The following is a 25,827-nucleotide window of genomic DNA, read 5'->3' as shown; positions in this document are numbered from 1 at the left end:
ATAATAATTATATATGTACCAACACTTTCTATTACATTTCTTAAAAACTTTCACCAAAATGGCAAGAATGCTGGATTTCTATAATAATTATATATGCACCATCACTTTCTATTACATTTCTTAAAAAACTTCACCAACATGGCCAGAATGCTGGACTTCTCCAGACCACTTATACCGGGGGGTTTTCTAGGACAGGTAAGTTTCTTAGTTATGTACAAATTAATAACAGGCAAGTGTCTTAGCTATGTACAAACAAAACATTTAGCTCCAATTACTTTTAAAATGTGCGAAGCTTCTTTACACTGGAATAACTATGCTTGTCTTCTTCAGATTTTTATTCCTCCGAAGTAATACCATTAGTATACTGTACTAAGATATATACACGTATACATATCAGTCATTACTATACCAATACTAACACGTAGCAATACCTCATACCTATCAACTACACTTGAGAAAACTACCTGTGTCATTGCTAAAAGTTCTGTTAAATGGAATTCTCATATAGTGAATTAGTACAACCACAGGCTTGCTGGTTTTTTATTTTAAGGTTTGGTTAACAAGTTTATACTGTCGAACTTTACCTGAACTTTATTTTTCAAAATGAATTTACTTCACCTCTACTAAGGTTCTAATCAAATTGGTGCTAAAGTTCAACAAACTTACCCCATCTATTTAAAAAAAAAAAAAAAATTACCACATCATAACTTGGAAAAGCTGGCTTCTAAAATATCATACAACCCACTGAAGGCCTTGAAATCCTACCCAAAAACTGGCCCGTGCAGCTCCTGAGCCTGTGACAACTTAGGTTACACCCAATGCAAGAAAGTTGGAATTTAGAACAATGTAAACACTGTTGATGTCATATCTTGCGATGTGTCTTTCTTTCTTAATGGCTGAAGGATATTTAAGTGGTTTTGCCAGTAACAATACACCCATCAATGAGCAACAAAAACAATCTCAAATGTCTTGGGTGTGTAATGCACAATTGATGGACTTGGTGAACTATTAATAAGATAAACAAAAGCAATTACTTTTGAAAAGTTTACGACTCATCCAAAACACTGAAGCAAGGTAAAGTTACAAGGCATCGAACAAACAGGTGGGAAAAGACAAAAGGGAACAGAAACGTGGAATGCAAAAAGCCTTTTGTACTATTTACAATACACTAGGCACGCCTTGAGGGCAGTAACTCTGTGTGTGTGTGTGTGTGTGTGTGTGTGTGTGTGTGTGTGTGTGTGTGTGTGTGTGTGTGTGTGTGTGTGTGTGTGTGTGTGTGTGTGTGTGTGTGTGTGTGTGTGTGTGTGTGTGTGTGTGTGTGTGTGTGTGTGTGTGTGTGTGTGTGTGTGTGTGTGTGTGTGTGTCCCTCACAACAGGGACGGTGAGCATCTGATCCTCCTAAATAGCTACGCCCAATTAATGGGACCTAAACTAAAGAGCTGAATGAAAGTAAATGAGACTGTGGCCCCCTTTACACTACAACGTTAGAAAGTAATTATAATTGACAAAATGAAATAGTTCACGGTTTGATTTACAACAACCGACAGAAAATGCCAAGCCCTACCTAACTTTCCAAGAGATCATCATCATCATTATTATTATTATTATTATTAATTATTTTTATTATTATTAACCGAGTTGAAATTAACTCTCATATAGCTGGCCCAAAAGGGTTTGTTTACTTTAATGTACACTTTAAAAATGCAACGAGATAAACTAAAACACTGAAGGTTCTGCCAAATTTTGCTTCAAGGGTTTTCCCGATAAGAGATAAATACACTGTTGGTTGACAATGGAACAAACATCCAAGGTATGATTATGATTTAACTGCAAGCATTGTTCTGATTCTCTGCATTCAGGGATTAGACTATGTTGCTTATTCGTCAAAAAAACCAAGGTCAAAGTGCAACCAATCCAAAAAGGGAAGATTACTTCAAGGCAGTATTCTTGTTGGAAAGAACACTTCAATCCACCAGTTGGTTTGACCTTTTATTTTTACTATGATTCATTATTCCTTTAAACCCCCATTTACTTAAATTTATTTTAAAGATGGCAATGGATCACAGGAAAGAATGAGTATACTTGATCTAGTCTTAGCACACTATTTGCAGCTTTGAACACTGTCTAATTTCCTTTAATGCTTACATGTACTAGGATCTACCATATTCAAACAATAACACTGCCTTCACCTAAGTTTTGAAATAAAAGCTAGGATCTATTGAAGAGAGTTTTAGGCCCACAATTTCAAAAGGCTTCTATAGCTCTCCGACACATTTTTGTGGTGATACATTTTTAATAATCTTAACTGCTATCCATGTGATAACAGCATAAAGCAGCATGAAACTTTCCACTCTAATAAACTTTCATGCACAGTTGTCCTCTATAACCAGTGTTGACTACAAAGACTACATGCATTCAGTCTTGTAAGTTGGTTACCATTTCAACATTATACAAAGACACCTTCTGACCTACGATTACTTATGTGTAAAAGTTATGTGACTAGCAGAGCAATGAAGACTGATGACTTCACAGAGATGTGAATCCCACTTACGCGTCTGAGAACCATCTTGCTTGGTGAAAGGCAAACACTCTTAAGACATCCAAAATCATTATGTTAACACTGAACCATCTTGTGTAGAGGGATTCCAAAGTCCTCAGGCACTTGATTAACAAAGCTGTCTCTAATGGAAAGGTCAACTCTCAAGGACTTCTTACCACCATATACAGTACAGTATACTGTATTCACTATCTGCTTTGATAAAAAGCAAGCATCAGCCCACAGTTAAAAAGCTTGGATTATCAATCCTCAGGCTTCCCAAGGACACAGGGAATGGAATGGAATGGAATGGAATACAAAATTTATGGCAAAGGCCAAGCGCTAGGACCTATGAAGTAATTCAGCGGTGAAAAGGAAACTGAAAGTAGAAAGGTTTGAAATATGTAACAAGGAAGAAAACCTTGTAGTTGCACTGTGAAACAAATGTTAAGAGAGGTTGGATAGCAACATGGAAGAAAAGAGAAAATGAATGGAGGTACAGTAAGAGGAAAGAAAGGGGTTGCAGCTAGGGACCGAAGGAAAGCTGCAACTAACCTAAGGTAATGCCTACAGTGCACCACGTGAAGTGCGCTGACAGCACTAGCCCCCTACAGGGCCAAGGACATTAGGCTCAAACAGAAGGTTCATTGAAAATATAATTTGCCCATTCCCTACCCTACATCCAACTTTATGGGCAGTATTCATACAATCAAGACACCAATACCAAACCTCTTGAGCAGAGATTTCAAGTTTCGCTAAAACACCAATAAGTGGTGCACTTTTGTGGACTTTTGTAGTAAAACGTGGATTCTTGATGGTCGACTGGTGGTTACCAAATAATATAAAATTTAGTAAGTCTTCATATTAACGGGCCCGTTTGATTATGAAAATCTCAATATACTGAACTGCTTCCTCAGCATTTATTAATTGCAGGAACTACCTGATAACCTTCTACCTTAAATATTCACTGCACATGGTAATTTCATATTTATTTGATGTTGCAAATAAACACTTTTTTAAAATTTTGGAAAAACTTGAAAAAATGACGAAAGACTCAAGATGAGACAACTACAAAAAAAATTTTCTTTTGCAATATGCTCTGGCAAAGCAGTTATAAATAACAAATTCATGCAATTTAACCTGTTTTCCAAAGGCTAAGAACCAAACCAGTTACGAAGGCTAAGAACCAAACCAGTTACGAAGTATAGCTGACCCTTAACTTCACACTAATGTTAAGGGGAGATGGGAGGGGGTCCAACAGCCTCCACAGGGTTCCCCAATCAAGGCTTTACGAAGGGGAATGAATGAATTGAATGAATCTTAATATTTACACTAATAGGGGTCATTCTGCTCTTACGAATGTGAATAGAGAGCACAAGTGTTTGGACAGCATGACAGAAATGTAGAAAATAAACAAGATGAAAAAAGATAAAAATTTCATAACAAAATGGGGATAAGAACCCCACAACTGTACTGTACAACAAAATTCCAAGAAACTCAATAGTTGTACTAAGAAGTTACAGATACAGAGGTTGGATAGCAACACAAAAAGAACAAGTGGGAACAGATGCAAAGTAAAAGTTTACAAGTAGATCCAGCTGGGGCCAAAGGGACTGCTGCAAATACCCTTTTGTAATGCCTCCAGAGTAATGCACGAGTTGCATGAACAGCGCTCAACCCCTAAGAAGCCCACATGCAGTAGTCCTTAATACAGTATTATCATTCAGTAAATTAACCAGCCTAATGAGCTAAAATACATAACTATAAGAAGGGCTAGAGGGAGAAAGAAGGGAGGGGGGGGGGAAGCACCAGACCAGGGATAAAATAAAACAAAAATTAACACGATGAAAATCCAATGGAGCATCCAAGAAAAATCAGCACAGCTCCGACCACAATTGATGGATGGTTGTCAGTATTAATTGCAAACACACCAACTTGGCAGTTTTCAAATAAAACATCTATATAAAAATGTGTTCAAACCACCTAACAAAGGAGAGAACCCAAAACTAAGGGACTCCTACAAGACTAGTGTTCATTCAGCACTCATGTTCATTCAACACTCATTACATTTCAGTTCTAACCATTAGTTTGAGATGGAAGGATAGTTTTCAACCGTATGAAATAAAGGTCTCAACGTAGCAATGCCCACTTTTTAGTTTCTACTTCATCTGACATGATTATCAACCATCAACCTCAAACAAAATACTACCACAAAGAATTAAGGTGTCTTAGTCTTTCAGACCCTTTCTAAACACAAGGGTGGCACTGTCTCAGGGGTACCTCTTCCAGAATCTTAAGTGTAATATACAAAAAAAATCATTAATTTAGAATTTCACTACACCATTATACATAAATGCAAAACTAAAAAAAATTTACACACCAACCATAAAGGAATCATCTAACCTTAGGGAGAAAAACTGTGTTACTGCTTTGCACTTAACCAAAATACCCACACAAGTGCCAAAGACTGCTCCGGGAGAAATGGCTCCGAACTCATACAGCTGCCCTTGAAGATTTGAGTCAGCCCTTCCTGGTATGATAGGATGCTAAAGATATTCAAAAGACAAAATTCCTATTAAAGATTGTACATGGAAAGTTTCAACCACCAACAAATGCACCCTTTGCCAAGAAACATCTACTGCTGAAAAAATCAGGTAAAAATGATGTAACAACAATCTTGAGCCAAAACCAAGGTGTGCAACCCTAGATGCTGTTACAATTTTTTATCAGGTCTTCCAAGAGCAAAGCAACTATTCCCACATTTATAGTAAAAAAAATCATGAAATATCACCGCGACATTTTAATAAGTACCACAAAACCTTCAAAGACCTAAAATAATTAATTTAAGGAATCTCACCACAGGATACATACTTAAAAGCTACACATTATTAGTCACTCATTAAGATTCAGTCCTAAAATTTCCTCAAGCATTCATAAGTAACATCCCATGCACAACAAAAACAAGAAATTCTTACGCACTCAACAGAACGGAACAAATCAAATCCTGAAGAAACTGCAACACTGCGCAAACATCACAACTAAAACATTAACCCAACATTTACATGACTGCTCAAAGTCAACCTGACCTATATAAGCAGCAGGCATTTCACTGTGCAACTGCACGTTTACACAACCTTGCACTAAAAATTAACAATCTATACAAGCATTAGGCATTTCACTGTGCAACTGCACATTTACACAAGTACCATTGCACTAAAAATCAACACCCTTGCAAGTGGTTAGGCATCCATTATCACCAATGTCCCAGGCATAAAGATGAAATATAGAGCCTGGGTTATAACACAAACTATCAAAAGATTTTTTTACAAGTGACAAATTGAACCAGTTCATAGTAAATTCACAAACAATCTAACTGGGTTACGTCCAAACAAAAGATTTCCATACCAAACATCAAGCTGGAACAGACCAGAACAAGCAAAACCCAGTACTGACCTGGTCACTGAACACTAACTTACTTTCACCACTATGCTATAATACTGTATGCAATGAGAAAAGGTATGCTGTTATAATTCACCATATTGCAAAGATTAACACTTTTTCAGCATTTTGCAGAGCTTATTCTAGAGCATTTTTTCCTGAACTTCTTAAACCTTCCCAATACAAATTAGTCAGAAGGCTTATGGTCACCACTGCCTCCAAAACCTCTTGACAAACTGGGGTTCTGTGTAATTCTGCCACACATCTTTCATGTGCTATATCTTTAATAAGTCTCCATTAATGTTCAGCCTCCCATCCTACAGTTCTCATCCACGTAGGTCTGAGTCTTCTAGTGCCCACAGGAAGCCAGCTGACACTAGCACATACTACAGTATTCTCCCAGGGGCTGTGTGAGGGGCATGACCAAGCCATCTCCGTTTGTTTCATCATTGCCTCATCTACATAAGGAACTTTAGTAATTTCCCTTTTAGTATTATTTTTTGCTCTACCCTATCACCTGACTACTAATATTCTCCTTGAGGTTTTATTCTAAAAATTGGAACAATCTTTTGGATACAGTTTTAGTGTCATGCCATGATACGCAAAATTTGCATTTTTCTAAGTTTTCCCCTCGCAAAATGTGCATTTCTTTATTGTACAGTAATAGATACTGTACTACTAAACTTGTCTTTTCCTTTGTGTTAGCATACATTTCTGATGCTAGAATTTCATGTCTGCAAGACTTTTTTTTTTTTTTTTTTTTTTTGCACTGAATGACTAAAAAAAAAGGTTTCCTTATCACAAGTCTTCTGTGTAGTAAATTTTCAAACTCCAGAATCCTGGAAAACAAGAGAATAACTTTTCTTCAGTCTGTTACTCGGGACCCCCTTTGTATTTCCCAAGACACATCTGGCATCTGCAACTAGAAACCTAAGCTTCACTCTACTACTCAATCAGAGTAAGTAGTCATTTTACTTATTGTTTTTACTGCTCTAACATCTATCTTGTCATCTGTTTACAAGTCGTGAATCTTTGTTTCTGTGGTTAACATATATTTTCATGAGTAATATTGTTGACTGCACACCTTTGAGTGCCAAAGCTCCTCAATGATGGCCTTTCCAAGCGAACAGTACACAAGGAGTTCCACTAACATCCTCATCTTGTATGAAAATGAGAATGCAATAAAGATTCTGAGTTTAGAAAAGTTCCGAAGAAAATGGCAAAGCACAACAATTCCACTGCCATGTGTACGTGGGTAGCTGCACTGAGATTTACATCAGGCTTCACCTACAGATAAAATTCCACCTTAATGCAGGCAAGGCCTTGGCTTGCAACCCACCGTTTATCAGTAAACGTTTATCAGTAAATAAGTTTATTGAAAATGAGGCTGATGTTAGGAAGGCAGTAGTATAGAATCAGCAAACAGCTAACATGCATCATGTAGGGCATGAAAGCTCTACCTATAACTTTGTAATGATAAAAACACTTCCTATTTCGGAAGATGGCATCCTAAAATACCATGGCTCACCAGACTGACAAGCATGTTCAAGGCAGGAAATGGCAAAGAAACACTTCATGCTACTTGCAAATACAGTAGCAATGGCTTGTACTTGCAAATACAGTAGCAATGGCTTGTACTACCAAAAATGGGGAATTTGGGAACACACTGAAATTTTATGACAAGAACCTTTGATATACCAAGGGGAAGGAGACAACTGAACACGCTTAGGAATTGAGAGGCCAATGGTCAACATAATGAGCCCAGTGTAGAGTGCAAAACCAGAAGGAAATACCAAAACAAGAGAGAACAGGAAGGCAGTTCTCGTGAATAAAACTCCCACCTTCCAAATCCTGGCAGATAAACAGTCATGGATAGGTTAATTACATTCTTTCTGCCTGCCACCACATTTTCTTTGATCATACCTCTAGATTAGAGAGATCCAAAGGGCAGCCAGCCAGTTGTAGGGAAGGAAGTGGATGGACGTGGAAAAGAGAAAAGGGGTTTGTCCCTTTCATTAAGCAATTACTTGCATTTTACAGTAACTGAGGAGAAACACAGCATAGCATGTCAACAATGCCTAATGCTTGACAGCTTTGCATCCAGGATATCTGTCACTGTAAATTTTACCATGTCTGAGTAATCTGAAATCCTTCTGAAGTGTGATAGTAAGAACGGCAAAAGAAAAGGCAGATTGGTTGGCTATCAGTAATATACAGTACTAGGATTTTGGTATGAACCTAGGGTGGATATGGATGCCAGAGCTTTGTTAATAGTGTGGCAAAGATCAGTGATGAGTGACATTAAGTGGCCTAAGTTTAGACTTTCACTAATTGGCCACGTGTGGCATATATTAGATATCTGCGTTCGGGCCATACATCATGTCCTCCCAACCATTACGGCTATTTAGCACACTTGTGGGACATCCTTGCATAACGCAGTGCATGGCTTTCTATCCAAAATGTAAACCATAAAGGCAAGCACGTTACAGCCCCACCAAGTGCAAGTTTAGACACTTATGATTTGTCAACTAGTGCCACTAAAACTTAAAGATGTCTAGGTCCAACGAAAGGCACGGCTACCATAGATATTCCATGTCCATCCATTAGTGGCACCACAACCGAGGACATTCCAGGCCATATGCTAGTAGTGTAGGGCTGCAATCGAGGATGTTCCAAGCTACTAGGCATGTAAGAACAACCTAGCCCCATCAACTAGTGGCTCTAGACGTGAGGACATTCTAGATTTATGAAATTATGGCTCTGGATGTGAAGAGGGTTCAAATCCACCAACTAATCGCTCTGACAGCAAAGGCATTAGTGACCACCAACTAGCGGGTTTGAATACGAGGCCATTCCAGGACTATCAGCCAGGCCAACAAACTAGTGGCTCTGCATGTACGGGCAATCCCAGCATATCAACTAGTACCACCACCACATTGATTTATAGTGTAAACAAAAATCAAAATTCAATGTATAATGTGTACAATGTAAATTTACTTATTAATCATTAGTGTTTAGAAATATTGCAGTAGAGACAATTTAGAAGAAAGTGTAGTGTCTGATATGTAAGTAGTTTTAGTGTTACAGAGTGGTGCGTACGTGTGTGTGTTCTTGGGAAAGTCCTCCACTCGTACCGTGCGGAAAAGCACTAGTTCTCGCGAACCTCATCCTCCTCCTGCACTCGACGTCGCTCCCGTGATCCCCCTCCTCAAGCATTCCCTTCATACCTTCCATCACCATGTTTACTTCAAGTGCTCCGTCACTTCTCTGCAATACCGGGGAGGACCCTTTCGATAAGTGTTTCTGTCTTTCTCTGTACTGTGTACACAAACATGTTTTCATCAATGTTCAGTAAAATTCTCATGTGGTGTCCGTATCCATTCAATATTTTCATTTTCATTTGTTCTTTTTACAGCCCTAACTTTTCAAAGTTGTAAATAGCTTGGCAGATGTTAAATTTGTACTGATTTTTATTAAAGATTTTTTTTGCTGAAAATCACATACCCCTGATGGTTTGTATACGGCTATTATTGTACAATTTGGATTTTATAAATGTCAATTGTACACAAGTACAGTTCATGCTGACAAGTACAGTGTCAGCATGAAGTAAGAGAGAGAGAGAGAGAGAGAGAGAGAGAGAGAGAGAGAGAGAGAGAGAGAGAGAGAGAGAGAGAGAGACTAAACTGGACATTAAAGCATGTTAGGTAACATTCTGAAGAATGATTTTATTCAAAATTTCAAGCAAGATGGTAAGCTGCTGTAATTCACACTTGGACTGCAACATAAAAGAAAAAGCTTGCACAAAACAACAGCACTAAATACTGTACAATCCATAGCATAATCCACAGCGTAGTAAAAAGCAGAAACTTGCAGGGTGACATGGCCACGACCATCGACAAACAATGTAGTCAAATGTAAACGTGAATTCGTTGAAGCAACAAAAAATTATTTTTCCTCAATATGTTAGGGAGACAAATATGCATTATTACCATAATTTCCACACAACAGATGAATATTTCATGTACAATAATGATTACAGTAAGTTTTTTTTACATGTGAAGTGTTTCAATAGGATATTACAATTGTACAATATACAGGATAAATTTCAATAAAAATATTCAATATCATATTACATTTATAATGTACTAATTTATTGTTAATATTCAATGATTAACTTAATATTCAACAGCAGAGACTATGTGCTGGCATATACAGTACTGAACAAATACTCAACTCACCTCATTTTAAAACACTGTAAATGACAACAGCACCATGCCAACATCACAATAATCATCACTACACAGTGCCACTCACCTTATCTTTTTTATCCTGCCGTGCATAGGGAAAGCAAGGAATGACAGCCGTTACTCTGGCAGCTGAGGCGATCTTGCAGGCATTGATCATAATGAGCATTTCCATAAGGTTATCGTTAATTTCCCCACAACCACTCTGCACGATGTAGACATCTTCCCCTCGAACACTTTCTCCAATCTCTACACTGTAAGAATAGAACAGAATATAAAATTTAGGGCCAAAGGTCAAGCATTGGGACCTATAAGGTCATTCAGGTTTTCAAGGTGTAACAGGAGGAAAACCTCATAGTTGCACTATGAAACAATTGTTTGAAAAGGTGGAAAGTTAGACGGAAGAAAGATACTACAAATGGAGGTACAGTTACAGGAATGAAAAAGATTGCAGCTAGGGGTCGAAAGGACGCTGCAAAGAACCTCAAGTACAGTAATGTCTAAAGTGTTATGCACGTTCTCCAAGTCAACATCAAAATAAAATCCTAGTATTCTAGCTAGAAAGAGCAAAATTAACCATGCAGAGCTCTAATACTGTATGCCTACACATGTGATAAGATATCTAAGAAAAACTGTGAAAGAGCAAGAAGGGTTTGATTTTAACAATAAACTTTTCATTCACTGAATGAATCAAGACTTTTCTCAAGAAATGTCCTTACAGTATTTGGATTGTTTAAAACACATGTACTGTACACATCTATTGGCAGACATTTAAACAGAAAATGAGTGCATTTTAGTGGTGGCTTGTATTCAATCTGTATTTACATACAGGTGCTGGTGTTATCTGTGCTTTCGTCAAAATTTGTAAGCCAAACAAGAATGATTACTTGGAAGAGGGGACTAATTGTTCATCAATTTCCTTCAAGAGAACAATTTCAAAGATCTGGTCTGAAAAATTACAATTTTCTGTGGTGATAAATGGATAACAATCTTGACTGCCAAATTTTCTACACATAGTTCAGCTGCAAAAACAAAAGCATTAATTGTTACAGCAAAATTACTTTGGTTAACTGAGCTGGTAGATCTCGCGACTAAATTAAAATGTGTGCCTTCATTAAAAATTGAGTTAGTAGTGTAAACCTTGGCACCTCAATGTCATATTCCTTGTTACGATAGTCAGGAATACAGTATAAGCATTACATTTTGAACAGATTGCACAAACGGATACAAATCAAGCTCAGTCCAAGGAGAAAGAAATTCTAGAGGAATTCTAATCATCATGTTTATTGATTCATTAACCTGACTAGCTCTAGCCCAACAGGGAATTGTGGAGGAAAGTTGTTACTGAAAATGACTTTTGGTTAAATAACCTTTGAATAGAAGAATCACATTTTTCACTAGACCACATAGCCTACTCAAGTTTGCTCTTGCTTAATATTTTCCAGTGAGGAATAGACATAATAGAATAGAAGATATATATACAATTTAGGCCAAAGGCCAAGCACCGGGACCTACAAGGTCATTCAGTGCTGAAAGGGAAATTGAGAGTAGAAAGGTTTTAAAGGTGTAACAGGAGGAAAACCTCGCAGTTGCACTATGAAATAATTGTTAAGAGAGGGTGGATAGTAAGATGGAAGAGAATATGAATGGAGATACAGTAATATGAATGAAAGAGGTTGCAGCTGGAGGCCAAAGGGACCCTGCTTAGAACCTCAAGTAGCCTAATGTCTACAGAGCACCTACAGCACTAGTACCCTATTGGGGGGGGGAGGGGATGACCAGCACTTTTCCTTCTCCAATACCGTGACTGTCACCAGCCAAAAAGTAAGGTCTACAAAATGGGATTATGTTTATGGCCCTTACATACCTTTCTTCAAAACAACATTGCAAACATTTTTCAGGTATGAGAGCAAAAAATGACCTTAGTCGGCTGGCTTGTGAAGCATTATTATATCAACCACACAATGCCTTACTTCAAAGTTATTTTGCATTTTTCCTGCATATACAAACCTTTAGTGGCCGTGGCAACACTGTTTCAGAATTCTATTACTATACAGTAATAGAAACCTAAATTGCATCACTGCATTTAATATTCACAAATTGCAAAAGTGTGTAAATGAGAGAGAGAGAGAGAGAGAGAGAGAGAGAGAGAGAGAGAGAGAGAGAGAGAGAGAGAGAGAGAGAGAGAGAGAGAGAGAGAGTCTCACTCTGAAAACCATGGACTAGACCTTTAATAATGAAATTAAAAAATGAAACCAATGTATAAAAAACAATGAAACCCAAATACAGTAATGGAAAAATGTACTTAAAATGTACTACTACTTATGAGAGAGAGAGAGAGAGAGAGAGAGAGAGAGAGAGAGAGAGAGAGAGAGAGAGAGAGAGAGAGAGAGAGAGAGAGAGAGAGAGAGAGAGAGTCCCACTGTCAAAAACATGTACCAGACCTTTAATAATCAAATAAAAAAACAATGAGACCCAAATAATATAGGCTATTTACAAAAGGAACACTGTACAGTATATTCACTATGAAACAAACATAGCAAAAGTACACACAGCAGTGGACAGAGAAACTCTATATCCACTGAGCTAAGGAATAGCCCCAGGGCAGACCAGTCTGCACCACAGGTAGGACAACTATTGCCACCTTACTGTTCATTAGAATTTCCTTTTTCTTAAGCCTAAAACACCCTTACCTACATCAGTCTTTTTCAACACCATACACCTACATTTAGTCACTATCTGAAACCAAATACAATGATCATGAAAATGGGAGAACAATGGAACAAAAATGGTGTCCTCTTCCACCAAAAAGAGGCAAAATGGACCAATGTCTGGGATTTTGAAGCCCACTACAGTACAACTCTCACAATAAGACCACCTGTCCTATACGGACTCACCCGTTAGGGGAATAAGCATAGAGCAATACGCATTAGCCTGCCTAAATCATTTAATCAGGGAACTTGCCTACCTTGATCTTTTCATTTACTCTCTACCAAAATATTAAGAGACTCGCTACGCTAATCTACATTTTTCCCATTTAGTAAATACATTTCTGTAATAAAAAAAAAGTCAAACCTACCTTAAGCATATGGACAAGCAGTTCCACATACAAAAATTCATTTGCATTATGTGAAACTCAATGTCACTGAAATTCCTCTCTTAACAGAAGTTTGCCAGTAGAGCCCTAACCTGCCTAGGACAAACCACCCTGATAAAAAAAAAACTGAACCCACTAAAAAAATTAAAAAACCCAAACCCACTAACACACACACCACTGACCTTGATGCAACTCCCCACATTTTCAAACAGGACACTACATACATCTTAGGTACTGCATTTTAGTGGAACTGAAATCTCAAATATCACATTTAGTTGATTGTATCAAAATATAAAGAATAAAAAAATATCACTTGGGAGTACTGCAAAGGTACAGTACAATAAGATTTCATACTAATTTAATTGAGCTCAATTAACAGTTAAAAACATTCTCTCGCGCACACACTTAAAAGGACCTGTTCCAATATTGTACATTAAAGCAACAGTATTTTTTTACTTATCACATTTGGTTTCCAATTACACACAGCTCCAACTTAGTGCAGAATAACACACACTACAATACAAAACCACGGCATGTGAGTATATCAACAAGGGTCATTCATAAATTTTTCATTTCATACCCAAAAACCTGTAACAAAAATTTTGGTGTGCCTAAACCATTCCAACACCTAAGTGAATGCTTATCATCTAAGTCTATCATATTTGCCCATCAACAGGTTTGACAGGAACCAAGCTCCCTCCACTGTTTTCTACCTTGGGGGATTTAAGCCTCAATTTTCCTCTGGTTTAAGGTCTTCAACTGTGACTACCAGGATTTTCTTAAAACTCCTATAATTTTCTCCTTGCTATATTTATCCATCAGTTTCTATTCTCATTCAATGGTCCTCTCCCCTGCCATATCTCCAAATTACCCAAACGTTTACCTATCATGGACATACCTAAAAATATCCCCACTTAATTTCCTGAATAACATCACAACCAAGTTTTTAAAAGAATAAAATACATTTACAATAAACAATGTAAGGATGTTGACTAATATACTACAAAATTGTTCAATAATATTGTGGAGATGCCTCTGTGTATCATTCAAGCTAAAATGATCAAGCAGGCAGGTGCAAGCATACAACCGTGCACACAATCTCTCTCTCTCTCTCTCTCTCTCTCTCTCTCTCTCTCTCTCTCTCTCTCTCTCTCTCTCTCTCTCTCTCTCTCTCTCGGCTACACATTTAACATCCATCCACTTGAAAATATGAACGTTATTAATATAAATTAAAAACAGACACTGTCAAGTGACTATTCCACCCAGTCCCATTAGTGGCCTGATGGCTGTGATACAACCTCTATCACTGGCATGTTGTCTCTTTTTAAAATACTGGGGCATAGTGTTGTGAAATCATGTGATTTTCATGTTAGTCTAATGTATATTAATTTTCATTTCCTGCACAATACGAGAGATTTAGCATTTCCTAGCATGGCTGGACAACATGAATGATTCTTAATTACCTGCCATAGTGTAACATATGCCTAATCTGTTAAAACCTTTCATACTTTACAGGAAAACCAAAATATTTGGTGTTGCTCTGATTGTGGTTTTGCCATTTTAGATTGCCAAGGAGCATTTCACAAAAAGTTGATATCTGTCACTGGCAAATAGCTTTAGCCATAACAGGGACATATATTATCACATATGGGCTCTTAATCTGGCAAGGATGATTATCAACTTTTTTTCCCTACACTACTATGAATAGTTGAGCTTTTATCTATTGATACATCCTTAAAATGCCAAGATGCTGTTCCAAGGTTTGAAGGAGTGGGTAAGCAGCCCTGAGATATGTGGGTTGTACTGTAAGAAGCCCTGAGATATGTGGGACGTACTCTATCATTACTAGTACCTTAGGTGCATGATAGCTATTAGCTATTGTCATCTAAATGTCTAGACATTATCCCCTTGATGTAAATATTATTAATCCAATAGTTGACAGTAGCTGTCCTGCACCTGAAGTACTGGTAAAGATACAATGCTTCCCTCATATCTCACAGCTCCTCACCTACTCCTAAAAATCTTGCAACCACCTCTTGGTATTTTTAGAATGCATCAATATACATAAGCTCAATTATTCATAGTAGTGTATAGGGAAAAAGTGTTAACTGTCCTTACTAGGTTTTGAGTCCACATATAATACTTGTCCCTGTTAGAGCTAAACCTACTGACAACAATGATCCACCTCATGTTTCCACTCGCCATCAAGGTGGCAAGAGATACCGCATGCTATGCTATTCTATGCTTTGTTGTCCTTTCCAGGTGGCAAGAGATACCGTTATGCTATGCTAGATTTGTATGCCTCCCATCCTCTGAATGGATTCCAACAATCCCTGCAATGGCCCTATAGTGACTACTACAGGTGCTGCATTATTGTTCATTTGGTGTAGGCTACCTGTGCTCAGAATGTTTTAATTTCTTTTGGTTCAGAGCGCCAGTCCTCGGATTACGTATGTGGCTAAGATGCCTGCGATTTAGACAAAGCTTTAACACTCATTTACAACTCTTGAAAATACATCACAAGCACCACTGTTCAGATACATTAACCATGTCAGTGCTATTCCCACCAATACATTTTTACTTTTTCATTTGCTTATGAATCTTGATATTCTGCCAACTCGTTTACCACGTAGCAAATAGCCTATTTTGAAAATGAATTCACAGAAAAATTGTGCATGGCACTCTACACAACTCCTCGGTGTCCGTAGTTTTACAATCTTGTTTTCCTGCAATATTCTTCTTGCACAGTTACGGTGCCTACTTTTTCTGTAGCCTACTGGGCTGATTTCCTTGTAAGGGACCTTTGTAATCTGCATTTTCATTCAAGTCAAAGCTTGAAATAAAACCTACCCACTTTATTAGGCTACATCTACACCTTAATTACTAGTCACAGTCAAGCTTAAATAAATATATGCAGACCAAGGCTTCAAAGTGCCTAATAAATTTACTGTATACAAATACATGCTACCCAGGCTACTGTTATGAAGGCTAGCTATCAAGTAGCCTGGCATAAATTATCACCTGTCATATATTCAGTGCCTATATCAATTGCTTATATCAACTGTCACATATTCATTACCTATTGAGTACACATTGCATATTATCCATAGGCAAACCCAAGGTAGCTTATGAACCTACCTTTTTTTTTAACTTAGGCTATATTAACATTGCTATTTTTCCATTACAATCAACTCTGAATTCAACCAATATTATTTTATAAAAGATTCTTCCGTAGAACCCTTAAGAATGGCTTCTAGATATACGGCGAGGATAGGTTATAGCGACCTAACCTACAATAAACTGATTTTACTTAAAATCTAACGTCATTCAATATAATTCATTTCTACCCAAGTTTCGTGTTGCATCATATCCGGAAGTCTATAAATAATTAGATCCTCTATATATACAACTACAAGGGCTCCTGGCAACCAACTGTGAGGACAAACTATAAAGGTAAAAGAAAAAAGAAAAAACTCTAACAACAAGCGGCTTGACAACACAACCCGTATCCCTTAGCCCATGTTGGCTGGACAGTTGCCTAGTGATGAATTATGAAGGAATATTGTACGCTAATCAATTTATTATTCGAATTCTAATGCAAGTAAATAAAATCTACAACAAATTGAGTGTCTGTCATTTAGTTGGGTTTATTTCTAACCACGTTAATTTAATCGTAACTCGTAAAGAGAAGAATACCGTCGATAAGCAACTTCGCGTCGCGAGCAAAATGTCCAAAAGTACGCATCGACTAAAAGCGAGAGAGACGGACCTTCGGGACGAATTAAAATTGATCTGGGCAGAAGAGACGCATTTCCAGCACGTCGAGGACCCCGCCGGCAAATTAAGCAATGGATGGGTTCTGCGCCCTGGCATACGAAACGAGGTGACACGTTACCGTAAGGGGGTAAAAAAATTCGCAAGGCGAAATGGAAGCTCAATCAAGGAATTTGAATCAATAAATATACGCCATTGGCACTCGGGAATTTCCTCGGAAAATTCATTTTAAAATATGGCCGTGACAGCCTGAAGGAATAACCTCGTGTCCTCCTCACCAGGTCTCGAGATTGGAGAATTTCTTGGTGACCACCTTGCCCAAATCGATGCCCAGCCGGTCCACTACCCTCTGGGCCAAGTCGGGGTGTGACGATCCCGAAAAGATCTTGATGTTGGGCATTCTGGCTCCTGCTGGATCGTCGAGTACGAGGTTGGGTAAGAGGAGTTCGACTGGGGTATTCGCCAGTGAGACCAGCTGCCTGCCACTAGATCCCGCCACTGTTGAGGGCATTCCCTAACTAAGGCAGGCTTTCTAGCAGACAGTCCGCTGCAGGCCCGACGAACAGGTCTCTCATGCAGGTGTTTCATGCATTTTGCTTACAATTCTTGTGCGTTATTGCCATGGCGTACTCCAATTTCACATATTCTCTTTGTCACGTTCCATTATGGTTCGAAATTTGTCTACTTTCGTTTCTAAATCCTTTTGCATTGCATTAAATCTAAAGAGGACTGATTTTCTATTCATTATTCACTTTTCTCTTGGTTACTATCGTTGAGGGAAGTTATCGTACCAATGAGTGACTGTGAGCATTTGTTGTCGTTGCTTTTCTTTTTTTTATTTCCATTACTGGTTCGACATTTACCTACTTATATTTCAAAGCTACTTTGGATTATATTTAGTCTAATGTAGATACTTTCTGTTCGTTGTTGCCTTTTCTCTCAGGTCCAATCGTTGAGGAAAGTTGTCGTACACAGGAGTGACAGTGCAAGCATGTGTTGTAGGTTGCTTTTTTTCTCTAACGTTCCATTATTGGTTCAGAATTAATATACTATCATTTCAAAGTCCCTTTGAATTATTTTCAGAATAACGTAGATTTTTTCTGTGCATTGTTGCCTTTTCTCTTGGTTTCACTCGTTGAGGGAAGTTATCGTACCACTAAGTGACAGTGTGAGCTTTTGTTGTGGGTTGTGATAGGCATGTGTGATAGGGGCTGCTGTTACTGTCACTATTTTGTGCTTTTTCAACAAAAGAGGGAGGATCATGACAGACGCAACTGCTGCCGTTTATGCCTGCAAGATTTTTCAATAAAGCTATTGTAGTAAATGAAGTGGAAAGATCTGAAGCGGATATAATAACAAGCCGAGTTCGGATTTAAACAGCTGAATTAATTCCCATGCTTGGCAGTAGACAATGTTTGAGATTTTGACCACGTCCGGTAAGTTATTGTCTCCCATATTTTACTTTGACATAGTTTCGTCATTTATATTAAACAAAAAAATTGTATTTGATAAATCAGGTCTATTTGCATACACTGCAATCAAACTCGACGTGGTCAGATCTGCAATACTTGCACTCAATCTCTGTTGGTATATTGAGTTCACAAGACAACATCAGCCCTTATAATCTCTTCAACACCTTATCGCCCCTCATAGGAATGACCTGTCAGGCATTTAGCCTACTTAATCTTACCAAAAAAAACTTGAACTCGTCACCGGAATCAAATTTGCTAATTAAACGCGGCCTACGTCACACGAATCGACTCGAAATATTTGCTAATGTAACAAGCTTATTTCTTGTCTGAGGGGGTAGACATTTTTGCATTTATAATAACCATTACACGAGCCATTTCGTAATATGCGTCGTTAATCTGAACGTCGCCTTAGGACATTTCATTATTTAACGAAGTCTTACGTCTTAACCAACTCTGAAAGTGACGGTTGTTATTTTTCAATAGACCTTAGTTTCGCCTCCTGTATTGACCAGCTTGCGAAAGATGTTTACCAAACTATGTGATCGGGGGATAAAGCCTTTAAAAACATGAGGTACAATGTTCATGAATGTATATCGAAAACAACGAGCAATATTTTCAAGTATCCTTCAGATTTGGCAGACCACTTTATACTACCCACATACAACGTTTCTTGCCATACAGGTTAGCTTTTATTATTATTATATATTATTACTGCTACTATACTATCCAATAGTTCATGTGGAGCAAGCATGAAATAGATTGCCCACGGCTGATGTGTGTGTGTGTGTGCTGTATATATATATATATATATATATATATATATATATATATATATATATATATATATATATATATATATATATATATATATATATATATATATATATATATATATATATATATATATATATATATATATATATATATATATATATAATGTATAATGGTGATACAGGATAACCTATAAGAAAGCATACCAGATAACCTCTCTCTCTCTCTCTCTCTCTCGTCCAGTTGTAGCACAAATTTATCACCTTTAACAGGTTTAAGGTAGAAAGAGCGATTAGCCAAGAACCTTGCCGGCGTAAGACTAGCTTCATCCAAGAACAATAACAGAACGACCATTAATATGTACGACAGTTCTTTTGAGTTCATTCGTCCCCCCTCAGGAGCTGTCTAATGCTTTCTCTAGACCAATCTTGGCGGAATAAGCAAAATAGTGGTTAGGACACTTGAGAGGAGTTTGATTGAGTAGGAAAGCCATTTAAAAACGTAATATTTACTGTACGTTGATATTATTTCCGTTTTGCTCTATAATATTACACACACACTGTAATATATATATGTACATACATAATTGTGAAATATTTGGAACTACGAAAGTAAAATACACTTAGGCCTACATCGTCAAATTTCTTGCAAAATTACGACTGAAAACTATAAAACGTCGCCATGCTTACCTCATACTTAAAAAGAAAAGAAAAGTGTCCAAGAAACAGTTTATTTTTAGGAGGCCGCTTCCCTGTTGGACCTATAATCGGGCCACCGATCTCAGGCTACAGAGACTGGTTCATGAAATGGACCGAAACCGCTTTTTGGAAAAACACCTTATGCTATTGATAAGGAATTTTATATGTTATTAGTGGCAATTTGGAAAGGCCAAATACGGCCTTTTATTTCAGGGCAAATAAAAATTACATTAAAGTCACTTATGTTTATAAGCGCGACGATAGCATGATACTAAACAGTGGAATTTATAAACAAACAAACGGACATATACAAAAGTGTGTGGGCACGGTATTTGTATAGGCCTAGGTTACCGACTGGGACCAATGAATTCTAGTATAACATCCAGTTAACCTAAAGGCTTCACTTCCCTTCGGCCATTACATCTTAATGGCTGCCCGTGTGTCTCATAGTCAAAATTTTTGTTTGGGCCTGAAAATTTTTTCGAGCGGATCATATGATTTTTTCTTCAGTTTTGCGCCCGTTTTTGCCAATGAATCTTACTTATTAACAATTAAAGAAATTATTTTTAGAATATATAATCACCTCTACATATTTACTTTTTTTCGTTTGTTTTTTGTTCTTTTATTCTTTTTAATACTGTCCTCAAATTCTAAGGTCTTTCGCCTCGTTCTCTGAGAAGGGACGTGCTTGTTTCTGATAATGATAATTACCATCATTATCAAGCCATTTTTCTTTGCTGGGTTGTTCCTTCTAACAAAAGCTCGCTGGGTTATTTCCATCATCTGCTGATTCACTGATAGGACCAGCGGGTAGACTTGGGGAACGCCCCTTTCGGCTCCCCCGTGGCTGCGAAGGTAGTCTGGTAGATAATCCTCCTGGTCTGCTCGACGCGCCCCAGGCCACACGTGGACCCGACTGGAAGCTAAATTTCGTTGTTAAATGTGCTTCAACACAGCGTAACCGATAAATGTGTGTTTAGCAACATTTTTTACTGTCGGGTTAAAGAAACAAGTTATTTGGTTGTACGCATTCTAGAATTCTTACGGAAGACCAGAAGTTGATAACATTATTAGACTTAAAACGTTTAGCTTCGTTTACAGGCAGCACAGATTATTCTGAAAGCGTTAAGAATATCTCGACGTAGTGAATAAGAATGTGAAACAATCATCACTTGATTTCATTCATAGTCCTTAGTCTCAATGAAGCTATGAGCATTAGATTACTGTTTAGACCAAATCATTTTTATAGTGTGTTAGTTTATTATAATTTAGCCTAACACGTTCTTATATATATATTACATATATATATATATATATATATATATATATATATATATATATATATATATATATATATATATATATATATATATATATATATATATATATTATATATATATATATATTTTTTCATATGGTTCCAATTATATTTTCGAAAGGGTCTTGGGGTCACCAGCTGATATATAATCTTTTGAGGCTCCATCGGTAGAGGGTACGAACCCGCAAGTACCTGGTTAAGGACCGACCAGCCCATTCCAGGTAGCCGGGACCCAAGAGCATCTAAGTCCCAGGTATTCTGGTGAAGACACCCAGTCTTACAGGTGTATTGAATATTTTCAATACACGTTGTGTTAAAAAAAACCATAGCTATCTAAACATAAGATCTCTTTCCTTTACTACTTCTCAATATGCTTCTACTGAGAAGATTTTTGGGGCTTTCATTAAAAAAAAATCCAAAATTACTAAGAAATACAGATTTCAAGTAAACATTTCTGCCATTACAGTAAACAGAATTGCTTAACTGTACCGGATGACGTTATCAGTTTGAATATAGAGTAAACCTTTTCAAGCAGGGTACAAGAATAAATAATACTGTGTAACGATTTCCACTCGTTTTTAGGTCATGTTAGCCTTGTACGCATATCACAGAGAGAGAGAGAGAGAGAGAGAGAGAGAGAGAGAGAGAGAGAGAGAGAGAGAGAGAGAGAGAACCATCAAGCCTCGTTAAAGACAACACAAGTATCTTGACTTCCACTTGAAATAATGACTTTAATATGCTTCCGCAATCAATATTTTTTCCCCTTCGTCTCATGTTCAAGTGGCCCCCTTCAACTATGAGCATCATGAAGCATGCGCGCGTCTTGAAAAGCGCCCACTGCATTTTGAAGTTCCATGATTTAAGGAGAATGAATGTGCTTACTTTTTGTAATATTTAAATGTAGAAATATGGAATAACAAATTAAATTAAACGAGATAGCTGGATAAGAGTACTAGATCCATTAAATAGAACAATTATACTTAAAAACTATTACCGTACTGATAGTGACACCAGCGAAAGATTTTTATAGGCCTACTGTATGATCAGGTCGGTAACATTGCAATTCACTGCGGAAACTACAGTATATTTGTGATTGAAGCATATCATTTACGGCATCACAATGCTCAACATTGCACTTGCAACACATCGTGATACGTACGTAGCCCTAGCCACAATCCCATATATAATTTCAAAATAATGCGAATAGTTACACAAATTAATGTGATTATTTCCTTTTCGATAAATGCAGCTTTAAAAAAAGCCATATGCGCACATACGCTGATACAAAATATTTACTACTCAGCAACCAATGTTATCGACGCGCTTTGCAACAACGTAAGCAAGTGAAGTCAGAAGGAAAGGTGCTTGCACTGTAGTCTCTGTTGCAAAAATGCTAACCTCACATTACATTCAACCCTTAAGGTACCTTGCTGATTCAACAGCTGAGTTTAGCGTTTCCTTTGCCGGTGATGGGAAGAAAATGTATCGTTAGTTTAGCGTCAGTTTGGATTAAGTGCTGCGTGTTATGGCAACAGCTATCAACTAGCGAGTCTATCGACCTACCAAGCATTTGGTATACCAACACCTCGAATGCGTTCAATGGGTTTCGCTTTGATGGCGCCGTGGAGGGATAATGTTACTTAGTAAAACCTTATTTCCACGGCACAAATATCGTTTCACCATGTTGGCAATTTTGTCAAGGCCATTGGGTTACTTAAGGTTTTTACTCCAGAACTGCCTGCAAGGGTGAAACGAACACAACCCAGGCCTGCTGGCTAAGTTCTCTGCATGGCGAAACCTTTCTGCGCGACTCGGAAAATATAGGCTGAACATTCTCTCCGCCTCTCAGTCTAAAACCTCGTAATTTCTTACAACCGAAATTACGTTGAAAAAAATATAGGAAGACATATTTTCCGAGTTTCCTTTCGGGTCCTTTCGGGACAGTAGGAAGGTCTCTCATTTTTTCGTTTCTGGGAAGTGCTGACGTCAGCCTAATAAGACTCTTGAGATCACCGATCTGAGGTTTAGCCAACGAACTCGCTTATAAGGGTTATACACTTTCACTTTCTAACTTCGTTGCGCCGATGACTTGTAGCTGTGAGTATTGGTTAGATGGATAACCATCAAGCAGTCATTACCAAAACTAGTAACGGCCAGTTTCTGGCTGTGCAAAGCTTGAGATTCTGACTTTGCTTGCGATTGTCAATTTCAGGAATGGAAGTCATGTCATTTGCATCTTTACAGAGTCGTTATAATCACAATTTTCCCCATTGTGTGTGTGTGTGTTGTGTGGAAGTATGTATGTAATGTGTTCGCAGAATTACGCTTGAGTTCAGGGTCTCGGCCGTAAAACCCGACGTTTTTTAAATAGATTTTTTTCTCGAACTGGTTAATACCAGAGATATTTCCACACCAGAGACGCAGAGAATCTAAAATACTTTGCGCGCAGTTTTTTTTTTCCGAGAGTAGGTGATTCTAAGAAAACAAGGCGCGCGCTTGCTCTCTCTCTCTCTCTCTCTCTCTCTCTCTCTCTCTCTCTCTCTCATTATTTCATTACACACACACGTTTTTATATATATATATATATATATATATATATATATATATATATATATATATATATATATATATATATATATATTTAATGAACAAGTCCCAACCATCTCAATTTCGTTTTCATCATATGGAACTTCCGTAATTTCCCTAATAGAATATTTCTAAGACCGCCTGCCATCCGGCTCCTAATATTCTTCTTAAAGTTTTATTCTTGAGTAATCAAACCGTTTAGACAACTTCATTGTCCAACCGTAGTTCATGTTCGCATAACAACGGAGATCGTACTAGTCTCTCGTATGCTACTTCAGTCACTCTGATATCCAGTTCTCATTCAGCCACTGTATGACTTACCCTTGTTAGTCTTTCACTAAATCTTAACACAAGAGAAAGTGTATTGGATGTCAGTGTTCGTGACACAAAAGCTTCAAACATTATTCATTCCTCCATCTAGTGTTATTCCATCCTTTTGTACTAACTTCGCTCACATTACTTCCCTTTTTCTTTAGACTCATTGTGAGCCTGTGAGCCGATCTCTCTCGGGACGTGATCCACGAAGCATTCTACATTTTGTGGTGTTTTGTACCTGCGCATTCAAAGTCGTTTAATTTTTTGTATGCTCCAATATAAACCTTGCCTTCCAACTTCAACCTCTTTCCTCATCATAAAATCCATGAGAAAGGCAAGCACAGTTGGTGTGACGTAACGTCCCTGCAGCAGACTCACCTGACATGGTGCCGTAAACAATTTCATTTAGCTTTCAAAAAAAACACCAGAGGGGAATTTATAAATTCCACACACTGCCGGGCATTGTGACCTTAAACTTATTCCAAACCAGCTTGTTCCACTATAAGCATTTTTAAATTTCTTTTTTATGCATACTGAAAATTGCAATCACAGCCAACTTGAGTGCTATACCTTTAGTGTTTTGTAACTTAGCCAAGTCACCTAATTAAGTTCCCTTGCAATGTCTTCCAGTTTCCAGTCGCTAGGATTTGTTTCCACCACTTTAAAGACTCTTAAATATATAAATATAAATGTAAATATAAATATATATTCAATAAGTCGTCTGATCTTTCAAGGAGAGAAGAGAAAGTGTCCGGTTAGTATTATTATTACATGTTTCTGTAATATCAGTCAGAGCCGGGGATACCCAAAACAAAATATACCATGAAACTATATTAAAAAAAATAAGATGGCACTGCGTCAACGAAATTCAAGGAATGGACTCTCTTCCATGGGAAGTACGGTTGGTCGGATGTTTCAGTCTGAGCGAACTTACACGGGGAGAGAGAGAGAGAGAGAGAGAGAGAGAGAGAGAGAGAGAGAGAGAGAGAGAGAGAGAGAGAGAGAGAGAGAGTTTGATGATAGATAAAATATAGGGACGGTACGCTTTCAAAAATTCCTGGAGAGGGAGAGAGAGAGAGAGAGAGGATTTCATTCATTGTCTATGACGAATCACATAAGTATGATGCCAAGCAGGAAACGCGTTGTCATGACGGCGATAAAAACAGCGTCACATTTTGATAAAGGAGACACAACTGCATATACCTCATTAGCGTCAGATCTGACTTGCATAGAAGAAAAATGAGTATCACTGCGTGGTCATAGGTTATTCATCTTGCCTTAAATATTAAGCTGTGTGTGAGAGAGAGAGAGAGAGAGAGAGAGAGAGAGAGAGAGAGAGAGAGAGAGAGAGAGAGATTTTCAACCTCTAACATAAACCCCGGTCTGTGTTATGCACAGGCCCTGAGAGACCCGTGCAAGTTTGACGAGAAACTCTGATGAAACAAATTGGCGGCAATTGTGGCCCTTCACCTCCACTAGCAACCTGGGCCGTGTCCTAGTTTAACATCTCTTAGCCAATTATAATGCCAGTGACATCAGTGACATAAAAGTAGGTGAATATATCATACCTATATATAT

The 25,827-nt window shown here is 37.8% G+C and overlaps 1 protein-coding gene across 5 annotated transcripts in view; it reads right to left on the bottom strand.

The window, feature by feature from the left end:
* Nucleotides 1-17,648, bottom strand: part of Prps (phosphoribosyl pyrophosphate synthetase) — a 38,270-nt gene extending 20,622 nt beyond the window's left edge. For 2 of the 5 annotated variants that reach the window (XM_067114754.1, XM_067114670.1), the window contains exons 1-2: nt 17,368-17,648; nt 10,289-10,472 (exon numbers count right to left, since the gene is read on the bottom strand). In XM_067114754.1, coding sequence (XP_066970855.1) covers nt 10,289-10,472; nt 17,368-17,600 — 417 coding nt within the window. In that variant the 5' untranslated portion in view covers nt 17,601-17,648. Of the gene's footprint in view, nt 1-4,989; nt 5,083-9,073; nt 9,242-10,288; nt 10,473-17,367 lie in introns of all 5 variants that reach the window. The other 3 variants (XM_067114474.1, XM_067114376.1, XM_067114570.1) reach the window with 3 other exon arrangements.
* Nucleotides 17,649-25,827: the final 8,179 nt, after the last annotated feature.

The sequence above is a fragment of the Macrobrachium rosenbergii genome, chromosome 1, assembly GCF_040412425.1.
Source record: "Macrobrachium rosenbergii isolate ZJJX-2024 chromosome 1, ASM4041242v1, whole genome shotgun sequence".
NCBI classification, from domain to species: domain Eukaryota; kingdom Metazoa; phylum Arthropoda; class Malacostraca; order Decapoda; family Palaemonidae; genus Macrobrachium; species Macrobrachium rosenbergii.
This window is presented reverse-complemented; position numbering and strand designations above follow the sequence as displayed.